Source organism: Solanum lycopersicum, chromosome 3 (genome assembly GCF_036512215.1).
Source record: "Solanum lycopersicum chromosome 3, SLM_r2.1".
Classification (NCBI taxonomy): Eukaryota; Viridiplantae; Streptophyta; class Magnoliopsida; order Solanales; family Solanaceae; genus Solanum; species Solanum lycopersicum.
Window position 1 is genome coordinate 14226283 of NC_090802.1, and position 22079 is coordinate 14248361.

The 22079-nt window shown below is 31.5% G+C and overlaps 1 protein-coding gene across 1 annotated transcript; it reads left to right on the top strand.

The window, feature by feature from the left end:
- The first annotated feature begins 8513 nt into the window (after positions 1-8513).
- Positions 8514-21997, top strand: LOC101260613 (transcription factor BIM2). The gene is made up of 6 exons (XM_010319524.4): positions 8514-9937; positions 10023-10119; positions 12864-12933; positions 13037-13132; positions 20384-20790; positions 21493-21997. Exons 1-6 carry the CDS (start codon positions 9847-9849, stop codon positions 21671-21673), a joined length of 942 nt encoding a protein of 313 aa, XP_010317826.1. The 5' UTR covers positions 8514-9846; the 3' UTR covers positions 21674-21997.
- The last annotated feature ends 82 nt before the right edge of the window (positions 21998-22079 follow it).

Consider the following 22079-nt stretch of genomic DNA (forward strand, 5'->3'; position numbering starts at 1 on the left):
ATTTCTCAATCCAAGGTTATCCCTGAGTTCTACTATCTCAAGTTACCATGCATGGTCTTGTCTTACCAAGTCAAGCTATTCATGAAGGGATCTTATATCACAACTTCAACCTAATATAGTTCATACATGATTTGATTCATTTTAGATTAGCAAACCTTTCAACCTAGAATTAATCAATGTGAGAAAACCTTTCATATTATCCATTCATACATACATAAGGTAGATCATGTGGGTTAGTCCTTCCACAAACATTCTATCTACTAGTTTACCATTATCATATAATCTTTACTCTCAAAGTCTTAGCAGTCATAATTCATCATGTTAGCTTTACTCTAAAAGCCCTGACAATTCAACATTTATAACTACAAGCTTTACTCTCAAAGTAATACTTCTCATGTTCATCACATATGCCTAGATCTCAAGACATTCTAATTACATGTTTCATTCTAAAGCAATATTCATATGTCATTTGGTTCAATCTCAAGCACTACTAGTTATGATTCATCATATATGTACTTTAATCTGTTTAAATTCATGCCTACATGCTTACTCTCAAGAAATTCACATCCATATACTCTAACCTCAAGCAATTTATCATATATTTCATCAGTCCTAGAAGATTACATCTAATTCCTCAATTTTCCCTTTCATGGCATAAAATTCAATTACATCAATTTTATCTTTCTAGACATGGGTTAGGCATGTGTACATGTAAATTCACCCTAAAATCATGTAAATCTATCAATTCAATCAATTCAATCATAAACCATCATAATCCACTCAACTTGATCAACATTCATCATAACCCACGACATTTGAAGAAACTCTAACTATAATTAGGGAATTCTTCTTCAAATGGTGAAATTATAGGGGTCTCCATGGATGAACAAGACATCATAACTTGATTACAAAGCCTACAAAGATTTGAAGATTGGAGACTTGACTTGACCTAGCTTGAACCCTCTTCTTCTTCAACTTTCTTGAGAGAGAATTATTTAACAAAGGAACTCAATACTTTTGGTGAGTTTGAGAGAATGAATTAAGTGACTTAATTTAGGGGTCTAAAGTACTTATATAGGTGGTTTAGACTAGGGTAAAATGACACCACTTAATTCTAATTAAATTCGTAAAGTCCTAAAGTGCCCCTAAACTAACTGCCTCAGTTGCCCAAAAAGGTTTAACTACGACCCTGTTGACGGACTGTGGATGGACCTACGGTCTGTTCTGGCGGGACATGGCCTTGATAGAGATTTGGAGTCGTTGATGGACCCTGGGGTGTGGGTCCTAGCCGTGGTTCACTACTTCAAGCAGTTTTTTTTGGGACCATGGTTGATCCCTTGTAAGGTGACACCTTGAAGTTATAACATGCTATTTGCTCTATTTTTTAATCTAGTTTGTTACATATATTTTCAAAAGACCCTTATAGAAATATATAGTCCCATTAATATCATAAATTAATAATTTTGAAAGTATAAATATATCTAAGAAATTTAGTAAATATGATTTTATTATGTTTTTATTTTTGGTTAAAATTTATACCTAGTTGAAGTTCATTTCTAACTTTTCTTATTTCATCTAAAAGTTTCATTGTTATCTTTTCTAATTTCATCATAAAATTGTGAAGAGTTACATATGCAAATGTTCCTTATGTATAACTACTTTTAAAGGTATCGTATCATCTTCAAGTTTATCATCAACATTGTTATTTCAATGGTATCTACAATTTCTTCTAAGCTTTGGACCTCTAAACATGTATTATTCTCACCCATCCAATAAGTTATTAACGTTCATTCTATTGCGTTAATCAAGATCATTAATCATCACATGAAGTTCATAAATGACATTTTCATAAGTGAGTTCTTTCAAATTCTTTGAGATTTTATCCATGAACAATTTTTGGGTGTCGAACACTCTTTAAATTAATAAGTGGTAATTTATCAATTAAATAATACATTTATAAAATAATAATATTTTGTAGTCTCGACTATATTAATTTAGAGAGATTTTACTATAGTGCTAAAATCTCAAATTCAAACAAGTCATTGAATACCTTAAGTCAAACCAGTCCTTAAATACCCTAATTCAAACTAGTCCTAAAATCCCAAATTCAAACTAGCTAGTCCCAATATAAGAAAATCAAACTAACTCAACAAATACCCAAATTCAAAAACTAATAATAAAATACCCTAATTCAAACTAGTCCTACAGTATCCTAATTCAAACAAATCCTAAAATTAAAAATCTCAATTCACTCATTAACTAATAATCCCTAATTCAAACTAACAACCAATAAATACAAATTCAATAAATTGATTACAATTAAAATATTTTGACCAAGAAACGACAGACATAAAGATGTCATTCGTCACTTTGTTTAAAAATAATTAATAAAATAAAATAAAATAGATCAAAAGCAATGGACAATGTGGTTATTGTTTAATTTTTATATAATTATTTTTGATATATATATATATATATATATATATATATATATATATATATATATATATATATATATATATATATCAAAAATAATTATATAAAAATTAAACATAACCACATTAAATTATATATATATATATATATATATATATATATATATATATATATATATATATGGCAACAGACTAAGAGATGTTTTTCGTTGCTTTTTGTAAAATAATTTTAAAAATAATTATTTTTATTAAAAAACGATAGACAAAGAACCCTTTTTTTGTGCAACATCGTCCGTGTTGTTTTAATGATTTATAGTAGTGTAATTCTTTCGTAATCACTTGATTAAAACGAACATATAATACACATACAATTAAACAAAAAGGAAACACAATACAGTGAAACCTTTTTAAATAAATAAAAGCGGGACCATAAAATTTTATTATTTTGTAGAGATATTATTTAATCGATAAATTAAGTGATCGACACCAAAAAAATTGTTCAAATTAATCTCAAAGAATTTGAAAGAGTCCACTTGTGAAATCATCATTTATGAACTGGACGTCATGATTAATGATTTCGATTACTGCAGTAAAATGAACGTTAACAACCTATTGGATGAGTAAAAATAATACATGTCCAGATGTTCAGAGCTTATAACAAATTGTGGATATAATTGGAAAAATAATGTTGATGATAAAGTTGAAGATGATACAATACATTTGAAACCAGTTATGCGTAAGGAAACAATTGCATCTAGAACTCATCACAAAATTTTATGGTGCAATTAAAAAAGAAAACACTGAAACTTTTGTATGCAATAAGAAAGGCTAGAGATGAACTTCATCTAAATATAAGTTTTAACAAAAAACAAAATATAATAGAATCACATTTCACTAAATTCTCTTAGATATATTTGTACTTTTAAAGAATTACTTATAATATTAATGAGACCATATATATGTATATAGGGGTCTTCTAAAAATTATATTATCTTATTATCTTATCGAAATAAGTGATTTTTCCCATTGGCCCAATTCGAAACCGGATAAAATTCTTATCTTAGAGAGATTATTGATTAACCAAATATTAATTTAGTAAGATTTTATTGTATATTACCCTAGTAGTGACTTTTATTTTTATTACATAAAGAAATATTACACAATATTACTATTTAATATAAGAGTCTACAAGCAGACAGTTGTTCGTCAACATGCCTGCTTGTAGACATGGATATTATTGGCATTTTCCTTATCTTTTGCTGCTCAAGTCTCTTGTGCCTTAGAACTTTATGTATGTACCTTTCTCCATAAGACCAAAAAGACAACCAACATCTAAACAATTATCCATATGTCCCGTAAAAGATTTGCTTTGCTTAGTATAAGAGTCTACAAGCAGGCAGCTATTCGTCAATATGCCTGCTTGTATGACAGGGGTATTATCGATATTTTCTTTGCTGCTCAAGTCTTTTATACTTAGAGCTTTACAAACGTACCTTTTCTCCATTAGACCAAAAAGGCAACTAACATTTAAATAATTACTCATATGTCCCGTCAAAAATTTGCTTTACTTTAATCTTTGTGTGGCCTAACTATGTTGGTTGAGAATTATTTACTACATATATTGTTCACGATATCATATCCATTTAGTGGTCATTACTATTTATTACTACTATTTTGTACTCCATTTGAGATTGTCATTTACCCTTATTAGTTATTAAGTAGATCAATTAAAATTTTAAAATTTTCAAGTGGATGAATAAAAGTTTATAATTTTTAAAAAGTTCTATCCTTTTCAAAGTAATTAAGTGAGAGTATAATATGTAAAAAAAAAATGTCCTTTCTCCATTTGTCAAAATGAATAAGTAATTGGAGATAACCAAAAAAGAAATAGTTGAAATAATTAGGGAGAAAGGGAGTATTATTTTTCTATTAATTTATGTCTCGCTTTTGTTTTAGATGATTATATATTTAGAAATCTACATTAAAAAAATAGTACTATGTAACAATAATATTATTGACTATTCAATAAATTTTAAAATAAATTATATCAAACTATAAAAAAAAGTACTATATATCACAGTTCACAATAATTAACAATTGTTTGACTTTCCAAATTCTATGAATATCACTTAAATTAGAACAAATAAAGTAACATATGCATTTTAAAAATATATACATATACAAACTATGATAAATAACACTAAGAAATAAAAATAATAATTTTTAAATAACATGAGGGTATTATGTCATATAAATGGGGAGTAAAAAGGAGTAAACTGTATTATTTGAAAAGATAATATAAATCATAATAATTAAAAATATAAAATATATTTAAAACTTAACGAATATTAGATTGACTCTAAAAAAATTTATTTGTGTTATATAAATTAAGATTAAAAAAAATAATATATGTTGAACTGGTGTTGACACAAGTTTTGTATATACTATCTTAAAATAAAATTCTTGTTTTTGTAATTTTCCAAACATGGCTCTATGTATACTAATTTATTTGTGTTATCTTAAAATAAAACTCTTGTTTTTGTAATTTTCCAAACATGGCTCTATGTATACTAATTTTATTTTTAAAAAAAACACAAATGAAGCCCAATTTAAACCTATCAAAACATCCACTTAATTGGAATTTTTAACAAAAAGTGACAATATGGTTTTAAAATAAATGGGTTGTGACATAAGTCTTAAGTATTGGGTGTAAGTGACAATTATGTGATTAATTATTAAGGATTGTAGAGTTGCTCTCAAGTTTATAAGTTGATAGTTTGGTCCACTGAATTAAATGAACGGTAAAAGGATAAATTCACACAACCTAATTTAACTAACTTTTGTGGGAATTAAAATTGGGAGGAAGCCACCAGCAAGCTGTACCAAAAGGGGAAATAAGATATTTTTCCCCCTCCACTCGTCGTATTCTTCTTCTCCCTTTTCTTCTTCTTCGTCTTTTTTTTTCTTCTTCTTTGCTTGTCTTTCTTCCCATTCTCTTTATCTTTTTCTTCTTCTTTTCGTACATTATTGGTCTTGACTGCTAGTCCTTGAGCTTTCTTCTTTTCTTCTTCTTGAATCAGATTTAACTAATTTAATTAGTGGATCAGATTTTGTTTTGTATTAATTGTAATTACTTCATAAATGATTGGGGTGTCACACCATTGTTTTGATATGTAAAAGTAATAGTTCTTTAAAATCATTAATCATCTGGATACCTGCAATGTTTTTAATAATTTGCATTCGTGTTTTCAACAGATTACTATATGTTGCAACAATTGGCTATTGGAACAAATTATAGTCATATGTAGCAATAGAAATGTTATTTCAATAGCAAAAAATAGACATATGTTGCAACATTTAACTTACACAAGCTGCAACATATAAGTTAGACATGTAGCAACATATGACTTACATGCCGCAACTAACAATGATAGTTATATAACACCCTCGTAAATCATTGTTTCAAGTGTCATAGCATATTTTTATTGCTTAATTATGGTTCAAAATACTAAAATTTTGTCCAGTTTGACATTTATTCAATCCTGAATCTCTCAATTTATCGATTAAGTCATCCTTGGAGTGACATATGTGGCAACATATGCACGTTCTATTAGAAAAATTGCGACAGGAATGTCATATGTGACAACATATGTATATCATAAAATAATCCTTTTGGGGGTTAATTCAATTAAATTGTCACGTATTCAATATGTAACACTAATTTATAGTCTTACTACATGTCTAAGTACAAAATTATGGTCTAATACGACAACCTTCATCAAATTGTATAAATTATTTTTACAAATATTATCATATCACTAGTTCATCATACAATGACCAAGTAACTACATATGATAGTTATATAACACCTTTGTAGATCATTGATTCAAGTGTTATAACATATTTTTATTGCATAATTATGGTTCAAAGTACTAAAATTTGGTCCAATTCGACATTTTTCCATTCTAAATTGTTCAATTTATCGATTAAGTCATCATTGAAATGACATATGTGACAACATATGCACGTTATATTGGAAAAATTGCACCAGAAATGTCACATGTGGCAACATATGTACATCATAAAATGGTCTTTAAGGTGTTAATTCAATTAAATCGTCACTTATTCAACATATAACACTTATATATAGTCCTACAACATATCTAAGTACAAAATTATAGTCTAATATAATATCAATTATTTTTCAAAGATTATCATATCACTAGTTCATCATACAAGTAACTTCGTATTATAGTTATATAACACCATTGTAAATCGTTGTTCCAAGTATTATAGCATATTATTATTGCTTAATTATTGTTCAAATTACTAAAATTAGGTCCAATTTGACATTTTTTTTTATTTCTAAATCATTCAATTTATCGATTAATTCATTCTTAAAGTGACATATATAGCAACATATGCATGTCCTGTTGGAAAAATTGCAACAGACATGTCAAATGTGGCAACATATGCACATACTGTTGAAAAAATTGCAACAAACATGTCATATGTGGCAACATATGCATATCATAAAATGGTCTTTTGGGGTTAATTTAATTAAATTGTCACGTAATTCAACATGTAACACTAATATAGTCCTACAACATGTCTAAGTATAAAAATATGGTCTAAAGTACAACAACTTTCATCAATTTTATCAATAATTTTTACAAAGACTATCATACTACTAGTTCATCATACAATGACCAAGTAACTTCATATGATAGTTATATAACACCATATAAATCGTTGTTCCAAGTGTTATAACGTATTTTTATTGTTTAATTGGTCTAAAGTACTAAAATTTGGTCTAATTTGACATTATTTCATTCCTAAATCGCTCAATTTATCGATTAAGTCAACCTTGAAGTGACATATGTGGCAACATATGCATGTTCTATTGGAAAAATTGCAACAAATATGTCATATGTAGCAACATATGTATATCCTAAAATGTGTCTTTTGGGGTTAATTCAATTAAATTGTCACCTAATTCAACATTAACATTAATATATAGTCATACAACATGTCTAAGTATATAATTATGGTCTTAAACAACAACCTTCATTAATCCTATCAATTATTTTTACAAAAAATATTATATTGTTAGTCCATCATACCATCAAATGATACTTATATAATACCCTTGTAAATCGTTGTTCCAAGTGTTATAACATATTGTATTACTTAATTATGGTTCAATGTACTAAAATTTGGTCTAATTTGATATTCTTACATTTCTAAATCGATCAATTTATCTGTGGCAACATATGCACGTTCTAATGGAAAAATTGCAACATACATGTCATATGTGGCAACATATATCCTATATCTTGGAGCACATGTAGATAATTTTGTGGTATTTTAAGAGTAAAGGTTATATATGTTGTCACAGACACCTCATTTCTTCATTTCCATCATAATTTACATTTATTCAAACATAATAATAATAATAATAATAATAATAATAATAATAATAATAATAATAAATTATTATTATTATTATTATTATTATTATCAGCAAATTGAACAATTGGTGACAATATAATGTTGCCACATATCTCCTTTTTGTGACATATGTTGCCACAAATCTTTTTTCTGTGACATATGTTGCCACATATATCCTTTCAATTGTGGCACATGTAGATATATCTGTGGTATTTTTTACATCAGAGATTATATATGTTTTCTCAAACACCACATTTCTTCCTTTCCGTCAGAATTGACATTTGTTACAACAAAATAATAATAATAATCATCATTAATATTAATATTATAAGAAAAAATGAACAATTGGTGACAATGTAATGTTGTCACATATCTTCTTTATGTGACATATGTTACCACATATTTTCTTTATGACATATGTTACCACATATCTTCTTTCTGTGACATATATTACCACATATTTGGTGATAATGTAATGTTACCACATATCTTTTTTCTGTAACATATGTTACCACATATCTTCTTTATGTGACATATGTTACCACATATTTTTTTTTCTGTGACATATGTTGCCGCATATATCCTTTCTGTTGGGGCACATGCAAATAATTCTGCGGTATTTTTTACAAAAAAGGTTATATATGTTGCCGCAGACACCACATTTTTTTATTTTTATCAAAATTGACATTTGTTCCGACAACACAAAAAAAATTATTAATATTATCAGCAAAAATGAACAATTCTAATTATTTTATACAATTTATCAACAAAAAAGTAATTCACAATTGTATACATAACCATCAATCTAATCAATGGTGGATACTATTGCTTCACATCACCATTGACGACTTCGATTTTTTTCTCTTTCTCTTTCGCTTTCTTTTTCACTTTCTGCTTCTCCTCCTTCTCTTTCTCCTTCTCTAGGTCATTCTCCTTCTCCTTCTTATTGACCTTTCTTTTTGGGTTTGAGTGTGATAAGGAGCAGTAGTCATTGGTTTTTTTTCTTTCACTAATTATAGATAGTGATTGAGAAATAGATTTTTTCAAATTCCTACACTTCAAATATATGTTGGACAACTGAACAAAACTATATTTCTAAAATCATATGAACAAAATGGTCACAAAAAGAACAACAAAAAACAACAGAACATGGATTTTCATTGAATGTTAACAATATATATACATTTTCTCAAAATTAGGGTTTTTTTTTGGTTTGTTAACTTTCTTTAAAAATAATAAATAATAGATATCATTACACCATTATTCATTTTTTCACATCTATATAATAATTTATTCTTTATTAAACCAAGAAAAATATTTAGTATTTTTTGAAAATTGTAAAATCTCCCAAAAAAATGACTTACCCATTTTAAGTCGAACAAAATCTTCAGTTTAGAAAGAAGAGAGAGTCACGCTCGAAGATGAGGACAACGTAAGATAATGGAGAAGAATGTTTGTTGAACTTTCATATTTTCTTAAGGAAGAAGAAGAAGAGAAGAGAGAATATTACGAGAAAGAAGAGAAGAGAGAATATTTTTATCCATATTTTTAAAAAAAAATTGGTTTGGATAGAACTATAAAAGTTCAAAAATGAATGATTTTTTATATTTTAGAAAAAATTAAAAAATTTTAAAAATATTAAGTTGATCCAAAATTTACTTAATTATATTTTAAAAAATATTTGACACTCTTGATCAATTTGTGACCAAAAACCAAACCAGTACTTATTTGACACCTTTCATTTAATTTTCTCCACTTAATTTTCTCCACTTAATTGCCTAGGGTTTCCAATAATTAGCTATACAACTCACATTTCTCTGTAGTATATAAGTTTTGCAAGTGTTGTTAATAATCGGAGCCTTTTAGCGAAATCGCCAGTCTCTCTGTTTAATCTTCTTTTGTTAACAGCTAATAAGTTGTTATTTCGACTGAATTTTGTTAGCTGGTTTCAGATTTTGAAATGGTGAGGACTGTGAAGAATCATCATGAAGAGGACGAAGAAGACGATGAAGAGTTTTCATCTAGAACTCCCGATGGCTCTTCTCAAAAGGGTATTTAATTTGCTATTTCAAAAATAACTGGGATTTGATGTTTTCTTTTTTGTTGATAAAAGCAAAAGGGGTTTGAGTGTGACAGGGAAATTAGAAGGGAAGAGCAATGATGGGAAGGTAAGTGCTCATCGTTCGAAGCATTCTGAGACAGAACAGCGGAGGAGGATCAAGATTAATGAGAGGCAAGTCTATTAACACCTTTTCCTGTTGGATATCTCAAAATTATTAACATTGTTCAATAACCGCTTGTTTGGATGGTTATTACCTGATGTATTGTTTTGTGTTCTTAGTTTAAATAGGATGTTAGTTTTGATTTGGTGTGATTTCATGATCATCTTATTTTTAGTTTTGATTTGGTGTGATTTCATGATCATCTTATTTTTTTTCTTCTTATTTTGTGGTTATTTGTTATTTGATAATTCTATTTTATCATTTACCATACCTTTTGGTTCTACCCCGTATCCTACTTTTGTTTAGGTTGTGTTTCAAATTGCTAATGTGTGACATTATGTAACGATGAGAAATGATAAATCTATCCAAACATAACATTGATTAAAACAATGCAGTAGTATACTATACAATGACATTATGTAACGATGAGAAATGATAAATCTATCCAAACATTACATTGATTAGAACAATGCAGTAGTATACTATACAATATGAAACAATATATAACGACCATCCAAACAAAGTTTAAGGGTTTAGGACTTGTTAGAAGTTGCACTACATGTATAAAAATCAACAACATTCCCACTGTAATACCCACAAGTGGGGTCTGTGGAGGGTAGGATGTAAGCGGAACTTACCCCTATCTATTGTGGTGTAGAGAAAAATTGTTTTTGAAAGACCCTCATCTCAAAAGAAAAAGAATTCAAAGTAGGTTTTGCAAGAAAAAAATATGACAACAAAATAACATTTTACATGAGTTTTTGGCCAGAAACATCCTCCAACTATATTCAAAACTTAAGCCACATCCTTGAGGCTTGAACCACCATAGTTAACAAAATACATCCTTGAAGTATTTACTGCTTAACAACTTTTATTTTTTTGTTTAGCACCTACTAACTAAACCAGACATATGAATCCACATACCAATATAAGCATAAACCAATATTCAAGTTGCTTTCACAGCTTCACATCATTTTCCACAAGATCCAGCCAAAAATCTTCTTCTATCTTTATACCATTAAAAATTGTCAATAATCATAAATGATCAACCCCATCACAATAGTCTAAAAGAAATGAGGTATAAAGCTGGAGGAAGAAATTTTTCTAGGTCTTGTGGAAAATGATGTGAAGCCATGAAAACAACTTTGAATATGGTGTGGACACTCACCTGGGTTGTCCCATTAGTTCTCTAACGGTGTCAAATAGAAAGATGAAAGTTGGTAAGTATTAAATACTACAAGGATGTATTTTTTTTTTAACTATGGTAGTTCAAGGATCTAGCTTAAGTTTTGAGTATAGTTGAAGGATGTTTTTGGCCAAAAACTCCATTTTACAACAACAAAATAAGAGTGTACGCTTACCTCACCCCTATTTTAGGAGGTAGAAAGGTTGTTTTCAATACTCTTAGCTCAAGAAAAGACATTTCAAAGTTGTTCAGAATTGACATATTATTTTATGGAGATATAATGTGGAGTAAGTATGTGGGTAATATTCATATATGGATTAAACCATTGAAATTACAAGGATATCCTTCTAACTTATATCTTCTTTCACTTCAATTTTAAAGTATACATATTTATTCACAACAAACTAGAGGTCCAGAAATGCAATAATCCCTATAATATAATGCAATAATCCCTATAATGTAATGCAATAATCCTTGCATAACTTATGTTTGTACTAAACGACCCCGGAACGTATTACTATACTTTACCACTTTCAAATATTCAAAATTATTTGATTGTAAACTTTGATGTGATGTGATCTCCATTATATTGACTTCTCAATTATTACTTAAATATTTTCTCTTGCTACTACTTATATAAACATAAATAAAGTTAACATTGTTAGGGAGAAATGGACCTTGGATCTAACTCAGCTCTCCCAAGCGTAGCTCATGAGGAGAGAATTTCTCAAACCATATAAGAAGACCACAACTCAATCCCTCTACAAAAATTGGATTTGACATCCTCCTGCGTACCCGAGACTGGACAATTGAAGAGTGGATAACAGAACACAAGTGCCCAACCTTGAGAAACACATTTGACTCAACCACAAAAGCTAGTTCATGAGAGGAGTTGCTCCCAACATTATATGAGATCTCAATCCATTCCCTCAATAATTGTCATGACAAATTTTAAGTTCATGTGACAAACACATCAACAAAAAAATGATCGGGAAGGATATGAAATGGAGTGATTATTATTTTCTTTACCTCTATTTAGACGCCCAAACCCCCATCTGTGTAACATATATGACTGTTGCGTGGAATTGGGAACACTATAATAGTGCTCTTCTTTGTATGATCATTTGCTCTTTCCAAATGTTAAAATATCCTTGAGTTGTTGAACTAGTCTTTTGGTTTGTTTGTAAGCTTTTCAAATGGCACTTGGGGAGAACTCTCACAGTAATGATTAACAACACATCTATATATGAATCTAAAGTAAGAAGTGATATTTTTCTTATATTCTTTTGGCTAATTATTGGTTCAGCTGGTATTTTAAAATTCAAAGTGAAGAGGCATTGATTATTGTCAAACCAGCCTGGAAAGCTGTTGGTGTTATACTTGCACGTAGCTTTTCGGTTATTTTGTAGAAAAGGATCAACATTGTTCTTTACACATTTGCATATGTATATCATGTAACAAGACTAGGTTTTTATAGTCTCTTTCTATACATGGAGAACTTTAATTGCCTACTCAGTCACTTCTTCAGGAAAATCTTCCCAAAGCTAACTAATACTTAATAATTTGTAGATTTCAGACTCTAAGAGATCTCATACCACAAAATGATCAGAAGAGAGACCGAGCGTCATTCATGTTAGAGGTGTGAGTTGTGACATTGCAGTTCCTTGCCAATATTGCTGTTTTTTCAATTCAGTTTATTGCATCGTCACAAAGATGGCCTCAAGATTTAATGCAAAATATAGGTTATACAATATATCCAGTTTTTGCAAGAGAAATTACAGATGTATGAGGGAACCAACCAAGGATGGAGTGCAGAACCCTCGAAGTTGCTGCCATGGGTATAATCTCTGTTACACTTAATTCACTTTTAGATTCTTAGGTTATGTGGATGGCTTCTTGGGCTGTGTATTTTACTTACAACTCTTGTTCTGATCTCACTCACTACCTTTAGCATTGATACAACAATTTGCTTTCCTTATTACAAGACAATATCTTGTTTTTCTGCAACAAGCTTCGTGATGTTTGCCTGGTTTGGTCCAACATTTGCTGGTTGTCGATTGATTATGACTAACTAGAATCAAGTCTTTGCTCTTTGTTGTATGTTGAATCCTTCACACCATGAGGCCGAAGATAGTTAAGGACTTAAGGTAGACTTTCATTCATAGTATACACTCTAATGCATTTAAAAGTAACAAGTGCAAAGAGGCGACAATGGCCCTACGACTCTAAGAAAGAAGCAAAGTGAACACAATTTTAGAAGAAAGCAAAATGAACCTCGCACAAATAAATAAAATTATAAATAAGCAAAAATGGCATGTTTGTCCATAGAGTTTTGTGACAGGAAATCAAGATTAGCAAACTGAAAGAAGAAAAGAATGCCCATGGCATTCTCTGGGAAAAGGAAGAGATTTAAAGTAGTCCCATTGAATTCTTTAAAGAAAGCAAAACAAGATCTGAACAAACTGGGAAAGAGAAGGACAAACAGAGGAAATAAATTTGAGAAGCATTGAGAAAGAAGAAAAAAGAAAGACGAAGTGAGTAAATGAGTAAATGAAACCTGAGAAGCAAACCTAATATCTTATTTATGTACAATTTGTTAAAAATACTTATAAAAGCTCTTAGCCACTATTTTTGATGCTTTTACCTTAAGTCCTTTTGGGTTTAGAGATCTACACTCTGATGGATTTCTTCCAAAGGAATAGTACTTTCGCCACCCTTATTTAACTCCTCTCAATCTCTTTCATTTTTCTTTACAATCTTCCATTCTACTCAAAAAGGATGGACAATAGGACCTTTTTTCATTCGGGGAGAGTCCTTTTACCTTAGTTGTTGCAGACTCTTCACTTTTGATGCTACAGCCATGTCAGCTTCTCCAAAAATACACTACTTTTGGAGAATCTGACATGCACCCATTGGCATTTTTAAGAGTTCGAGCAACTTAACTTTTTATGTCACAAAGCCAAGGTTAGAGAGAGGTCTGCTACAACTGGTTGGAAGTGGCAGATACCATATGCAGAGGATGGTGTTGAGTAGAGGTGTTCTCTGGATTTGCAAGAGATCTTGCGAAGCATAAGTGATGGAATTCTTTTAAAACATGGAATTATTTCAACTACAGGCTACATCCCTCTTTCTTTGAAGTCCATCAAGTATGGAAGGTTTCTCTCTCTGATAACAGTTAAAAGGGCCACAACATTATTCTAGAAAGTGCATTTAATGATGGTGGGAGGAAACTTGCAGGCAAATGAGGTGACTGTCACCTGAGGTTGGGGTTTGGAAGTCAATCAAGAATCTTTGGTTGTCACTCAAGCATAACACTAGAGTTAGAGTTGGAATAGGAGATATGATACTTTTCTGGAAAAAGGATTGGAGTGGTCGTGGAACTCTTCAATCTCTGTTCCCTGATTTGTTTAATATGCTTCCTGATTGCAGTATACATGGAGTGTGGTCTCCTCAAGGATGGAACCTAATCTTTAGAAGGCTCTGAAACGATTGGGTATCAGAAACTTCTGAATTTGATAAGAAAATTCCTAGGTATTAATCTAGAACCAAACAACTTCATTTGGGAGCACCGCAAGGATGGAATTTTCACTGTTAGCAGGGCATAGAAGAGGGGTTTGAATGAAGCTGCAGGTAGCTAGGAAAGCATGTTTGACACTTGAGGCATTACAAAAGAGGGGGATCAACGTAGCTTCTAGATACCTTTTATGCAAGGAGGCAATAGAAACCAACAAACATTTCTTACTGCATTGTAAAATAACTACAGAAATATGAGCCTTTTTCACTACCATTGCCGGAGTCTATTGGATCATGCCTGAACATACTACAGATTTGCTTAGCTGTTGGATCAGTAGAGGAGGAAGCAAGAGCCAGAAAAGATGGTTGAGGACGGTCCTAGCTTGCATCTAGTGAACATTTTTGTATGGAGAGGAACTAGAGGATTTTTGAAGGAAAAGAATGTACTGTACTGAAGATTAAGTGGAAAGTTGTTATTTCACTAGGTTTTTGGTGCAAAGAACAAAATATGGAAGAGGAAATCCAACTAGTGGATTTTATAGTATCTTGGTAAGTATCTTTATTCTCTTTACTGTGTCTTTTTGGAGGTGGTCAGCATAGTCCCTAGTATTGAAGAATACAAATTACCAGTTTCAAAAAAAAAAAAGAAAAGGTGAGAAATAGCGAGAAAGAGAAAAAGAAGAAAGAAAAGATGCCACAACACCAGATGCCAAGGAAGAAGCAGAGGACGGCGAAACTAGTTAAGGCAGCAGCGTCTGTGAGTCTGAACTCTGAATTTCTCAATTTTTTTGAGTCTAAAAGGCCTCCTTTTCTTTTGCTTTTGAAAAGTTGCTCCCTAAAATATTACAGATCAATGCTTCATACCTGTTCAATTGAAGCACTCACTTCTTCAGTGTCGGCTCTCCTTGCAACCTGGAAAGGGACTTGCCTGTGCTTCGCATTTAAAGGGGCAAAGTGCTCGCTTTTCACAACACTACTCTCCATTTCTTCATGATCGATAGTAGAATGGGCAGAGTTTAAGATGTAAACTTAACTTTTATACATTGAAATAGTAGTGGGAGAATTTATTAAGGTGATGGATAAAAGTTAGTTTAAGATTTGAATAAGAAATAATTTTAGCCTTCAAGGTTGTGGAAATGGTAGGAATCGTATTATTTGTAAAAGGGGAAACTGTTCATATGTGCACTTAAGTATTCAATTTGTCTTATATTTGCCATCACTATTATTTTTAATCCCTCACACCAAATGAGTCCTTAATGTTTTCCCGCTTGGCTCTGGCTTTTTTCACGGTGGAGCCACATAGACAAATATAAGATTCAAATCACCCCTAAACTATTAACTTGGTTTATATATACCCTCTGTAAAATAATTTGAAGCATGCCCATAGAACAATTGAATAAGTTTAAACATACTTCCGCATAACTGAATAAGATTCAAACATACTACTATGTGGCTATATCAACCAAATAAGTCCCATTCTTTGACGGCCGAAAATATTTTAAGTTGCTCGGACTCGGGTGCGGGTATCCAAGATGGATGCCAATCTGAGAGTCGGATTCGGCGAAATTCAAATTTTCAGATTCGGGGATGCGAATCTAAGTATGATACGAGTGCGGGGATACAACTAAAAATTTTCAATATTATAAATATATAGTTATAAAGATATTCTAAATTTGAAAGCTATGTTGTGATAAACTTATTATTTTTAGCGTATCTTTAAAAATAATTATATCAATAACAATATATCTAGTATAATTAAGTAAATGGGATCTATATAGTACTAAAGTATCACTACAAATATTTGTTAAAGAAGAGAGAAAATATAATAAATATGAAAATTATAATTTATTTTATAAAAAATGACACTTATTTCGAGAAACTCTTCATATTTGGGAGTTCTTTGGATTTCCTTGTACTTTTTCAAGAAAACTTTCTTTCTTCTCTGTATTTTTATATAATGAAGCTTGAGAAAGTAAAAACTCTGTATTTTGTGAAACCCTTCATCTCTGGGAGTTCTTTTTCAAAAAAATTGAGAAGACTCTGCACTTCTTCAAGAAAGATGAAAAAGATGGTAATTTCCTCTTAACTTTCTCAAGCTTCATCATAAAAATAGCTCCGCCTACTCTCTAAAGACGACGCCGAAAACTGATCTTTTTTTCCAAATCTTTTCTCTTTGGCCAAAGTGTCCAGATTAGATTGACTGAATCCTACCCGCACCCGCACCAATGTCGCGTTGAGACGGGTTCGCTGACAAATATGAAGAGTCCGCGCAACATAGAAAATACGAAAAAGGGCCTAAATATCCTCTAAGTATTAAAAATGGTACAAAATTACCCTCCATCCAACTATTGGCTCCAAAATGCCCTTTTTATCCACCTATTGGCTCCAAAATACCCTTGTCATCCACCTTTGGGTTCAAAATTGAGCACTTATTTAATTGTTTTAAAATTAAAATGTTTAAATATTTTTTAAAATACTTGGCGCTCAACTATTGTTTATAATTTAATTAATTAATATAATTTATAAACCAACCCACTACCCAATCATTACTAACTAAACACCACCTAATTAATAAACCAATTATAATATCAAAATTGCCATAAACTATACTAAAACACGATGAAATTATAGATTCCTGAAAATGACATCCAAAATTATTCGAATCAGAATCAAAGCCCCAATCAAATTTAGGTTGAGCCGTTTATTTAGGAGGACACTTTCAATATGATTCTCTTTCAAGCTTTAATTATAAATTTATGATTAAAGGTAAAAAAGTAGTACATCCCGAATTAATTCATGGACTTTTTTAAATATAATTTTATAAATATTTATGATTTGTTTTATAACCTTTAATATATTATTTTGAAAAAAAGTTATCTATGAAGTAACATCACATAATTGAGACGAAAGAATAATTAAGATGAACATTGTCAGAGTTTTAAGTTTATCGGTAATTTTTATTTGGACTCTTGAAGTCTTGAATGTATGATAATTTACTTCTATAGATATTTTCGCGTCAAATTTTTAAGTACACTCATTGGCAGTAACTTTCCTGTTGTTGCATTAGTAATGTGACAGGTTTATTAATTTAGAGGGGTTTAATTAGTAACGGGTGGGTAGTGGATTAATTTATGAATTATATGAATAAGTCAAATTGTAACATATAGTTGAGCGCCACATATTTAAAAAACTATTTAAATAGTTTAAATTTAAAATTGTTAAATAAGTGGTCAATTTTGAACCCAAAAGTGGATGATTATGGAGCCAATAGGTGGGTGGGAAGGGTATTTTGGAGCCAATAGGTGGATGGAGGGTTATTTTGTACCATTTTCAATACGTCGAGGGCATTTTAGGCCTTTTTTCGTAGAAAATATTAGTTGGAGGGGCATATTTGAGACAAGAAGATTGTGAAGGCTTTTATGGACTTATAGGTGAACATAGGATAAATATAGAACAAATTGCAAGTGATTTTTAAATCTTTTCCCTTGGTAGAATGATGTCAAACATTTTGGAATGTTCTAAAGTAGGAAGTGTCATATTAATCTGAATACAGGAGTATTACGAAGAGATAAGTATTGAAAACACTCCTAAACTTGGTGTGAATTATTACTTTAGTCGCCCAACTATTGATAGCTTAAAAAATACCCCTCTACTTGGTTAAGTAATTTAAAAACATCCCTCTTATGCCACATGTCATCCACCTATGCTATATGTGCTTTTTTCTACTAATGTGGCGTACACATATATAGTAAAAAAAACATTCAAATAATTAAATGCTAAAATATAGTAAAGAGGATTTTTTTCTTACCTCACCCCATCCCCTACCCAGGTACCCCAACCCCATCCCCTCACCCCTCCACCCCAAAAAAAAATTCAAAAGTTTTTTGTACAAAAACTTTTGATCCAACACCACCGAGTAGCCTGACTTCTCCCCTAAAAAAATATTTTTAAACTAAAATATGTTTCTTTTTCTTATCCCGCTCCCCTCCCCTCGAGAAACAAAAGTTCAAAAGAATTTTTTAGGGGGTTTAGGTGTGAGGCTAGGTGTACTTGGTATAGGATGGGGTGGGTGATAAGTAAATCTTTAAAAAGAAAACTTCTTTTATCTTCTTAAATTGCTAAATTCTTAACACATTTATTTAATGTTCTTTAAAAAAATTTTGATTACATATATTATGTGTATGTCAGGATTATCAAAGGCGCGCTTTAGGCGTGCTTAAGCCCTGAAGCGAGGCTCAGAACGTGTTGAGCGCTTCGCCTCGCTTTATGTGCTCTTCTGCGTCGTCATCATGGTTCTAAGGCAAACGTTTCCTTGCCAATGAGCCTCGTATGAAGAAGTGACGCTAAATAATTTATATTTCACGTTATCATAATTTATTTTTTCGATTTCTTTGGACATATATTTGTCATTTATGTTTGTAATTATTAGTCTTTGACTAAACATATATATTTGTATTCTTTTCTCCCTTTGCGCCTTTTTTCATAAAATCCCACGCTTATATTTGCGCTTTGCGCTTAAAGCCCTCACGGACCTTAGAGATTTTTTGCGCTTTTAACACTATATGCCACGCCAACAGAAAATTCTGCATATATGCCCATGTGGCATAAGAGGGGTGTTTTTAAATTTACTTAATCAAGTAAACGGGTGTTTTTAAGGCTGCTTATAGTTGGAGAACTAAAGTAATAATTCATGCCAAGTTTAGGGGTGTTTTCAATACTCATCTCTAGAATGGCTTGCTATATCATTGTTAATTTAAGTTCTCTTATTGCTATTTCTGCTGTTGAGTAAAAAGCATAGTAGTTCCTTGCATCATTTGCACTTTCATCTGTTTGATGTTATGCTGTGGATTCTTTTCCTAAGTGTTGACTTTTTCTCTACCTCCCTATTTAGGAAAAAGAGGCAATAGTATTTTAAGTCCATCTCTTAAGGAATGGCTAATGTTGAAATATAACAAAGAACTTCCTTCTTTGGCAACACATGGTTGGCTTCTTGTCCTTTAGCTATGTGATTTTCTGTACTTCGATTTTATTCCCTCCTCCACTTCTTATTTGGCAGTTTAGTTGTAGCATTAAAATAGATTCATTCTAACCAGATGGCTTACTTATGGAATCTTCAACTCTTTAATAATAGTAATGGAAAATTATGAAGTCAGTGCACCATGAGAAAGAAGACATTGTTTGACCCAAGAGAAGTAAACTGAGCTATATAAAATTGGATTGAGCGCTTTAATTACTGCAGATATTACCCTCTGAAAAGTACTGGATCAAAGAAAAAAATGTTCTCTGATGTTACCTATACCTGTATGCCCCAGTTGCTGTACAGTAAAGGTATAATTCAGTAGTCATTTCGTATGCTTGCCAAATACAGAAAAATGCAGACGTTAGCTGTATTTCTAGGGGAAACTCCTCGCCTACAGTTCAAACAAAGGTTTTACATTTGCTTATAATTTCCTCCCTCCAAAGCAAAGTGACCGGATTTTGGGCTCTTTTAGGAGGAGAGTTGGGCACAACTTTAGGATGGAAGCAGTAATGCTTTTCTGGAAGTAAAACTAATGCTCTTCTCTTATTATTGACAGAGAAGTACTCCTGGGCCCGTGGAAGGCTCTGTTGAACATTCTCAAATAATCAGAAACGGCTCTACTCATGAGGATGATATTGTCATTAACCCAACATTGCTTGCAAGTGTCCAGAGCTTTGTAGAACCGAACTTGACTGCTGCTGCTTTATATAGAGCAACACACGATTCTCATATGGCAGCGGATGAGGCAATTGCCTTTAACATGCCACTGCAACCTAATTTATTTGAAAATGCATCTGTTGAACCATCTCCTGATGCTGAGCACCCTTCTCAGACACAATCATTATGTTGGCCAGATAAACGAGATACAATTGAGTCGGAGGTTCTGAGCTATGGCAGAAATGATCAAGAAGAAGTGAAATTCGATGGTGAAGCAGTTGGAAGATCACATGCATATAGTCAAAGGTAAGATGATTTATCAGGAGTTCAATAGCTATGACTTGATGTCCTTGTAAGGTGGAAATTCAAATTTATTTCTTCTATGACCCCATGACTTGCTAATTTCTGTAATGATGCCAAACTTGTATTACACCTACGAAGTAGGCATGTGATACAGTATCACTTTAAGTCCCTTGGACCCAGTGGGCCGAGTGGCAGTCACGGTCTTAGAAGAATTATCCTATGGTTGTCAAGTGCATGAAATAGATTTAGACTAGTTAATGTTTCTCGTGGTTATTAGCTGGTTGGCTAGAATGCAAAGTGTAGCCTTTTTAAGCCCCTTCCAGCATGAGTTTTTTTGTAAAACCTGCTGTAACTTGTGGGTTTGCATTTTTTTTGTGAATAAAATTGCCAGTTCAACAAAGATTTCAGTGGCTTGAAGGAAGTCATTTTATATGACCCGGCATGGTTTACCTGTTGAAGGTTAATAACAAGCGGAACCCTGGATTTCGAGATTTGAGTCTCACTTTAGGATTTTTCAGACTTCCCATTAACACAAAGTCATGTATAACACACATGTTCGTATCATTCTTACTTGTGCAGTTGTCCTCTGTACCTTTAGGCACATTTTAATCTGAACTCGGTTGATCTGAAATTATATTATGATGCCAGTAAACTACTGATTTTGGATTCTATTTATGTGACATATTGGGTCTTGGTATTGAGCAGGTTGCTTAATATCATAAACCAGACTCTAGCATCTGTGGGAGTGGATCCGTCACTGGCCGATGTTAGAGTACAGCTTGATATCAGCAAAAAAACAAGCAGTGGAGCCACAACTACAAGATTAAGCAGTGGAGAGAACTATGGTGGTGCTCCTAAAAGGCTTAGGACAGAAGGTAGTATGTGATTATTAATCTAGCATGGCTCCACTCCTAATTTTTCTGCATCTTGTCATCGTTTTGATGGGGAGATAGTTGAAGTGGTTGGTCTCCGTGGATGAGGTGGTGCACAAACAGCTTATGGTTGTCCAGTTAGGTTTCCATTTAAATATGAGAAGCTGCATTGTCATTCTTAAGGGTATTTAGTTTTGAATTGAGATAAGTCGACTTTGATAGTTCTGTCAAGTGATATGGTTATGCCTATCGATTTGCCATGGATCTGTTTTCGTAGTTGATATTTAAACAGGGAAATTTGAAGTTGTTTCAAATGTTAGCATGAAGAATTTTATGTACATTACCAAATCTTTTCCTTTTCAGCATTTTGTGATTAGTTCACTTAACAGGATGCTGGTTTTTCAATTGTGTTTCAGAAAT

Excerpts from the sequence above, each read along its gene's own strand:
- LOC101260613 (XM_010319524.4), top strand. The coding sequence starts at position 9,847 with ATGGTGAGGACTGTGAAGAATCATCATGAAGAGGACGAAGAAGACGAT. Across the intron at positions 12,934-13,036 it reads GAGCGTCATTCATGTTAGAG|GTTATACAATATATCCAGTT; the intron begins GTGTGAGTTGTG and ends TGCAAAATATAG. Across the intron at positions 13,133-20,383 it reads CCTCGAAGTTGCTGCCATGG|AGAAGTACTCCTGGGCCCGT; the intron begins GTATAATCTCTG and ends TATTATTGACAG.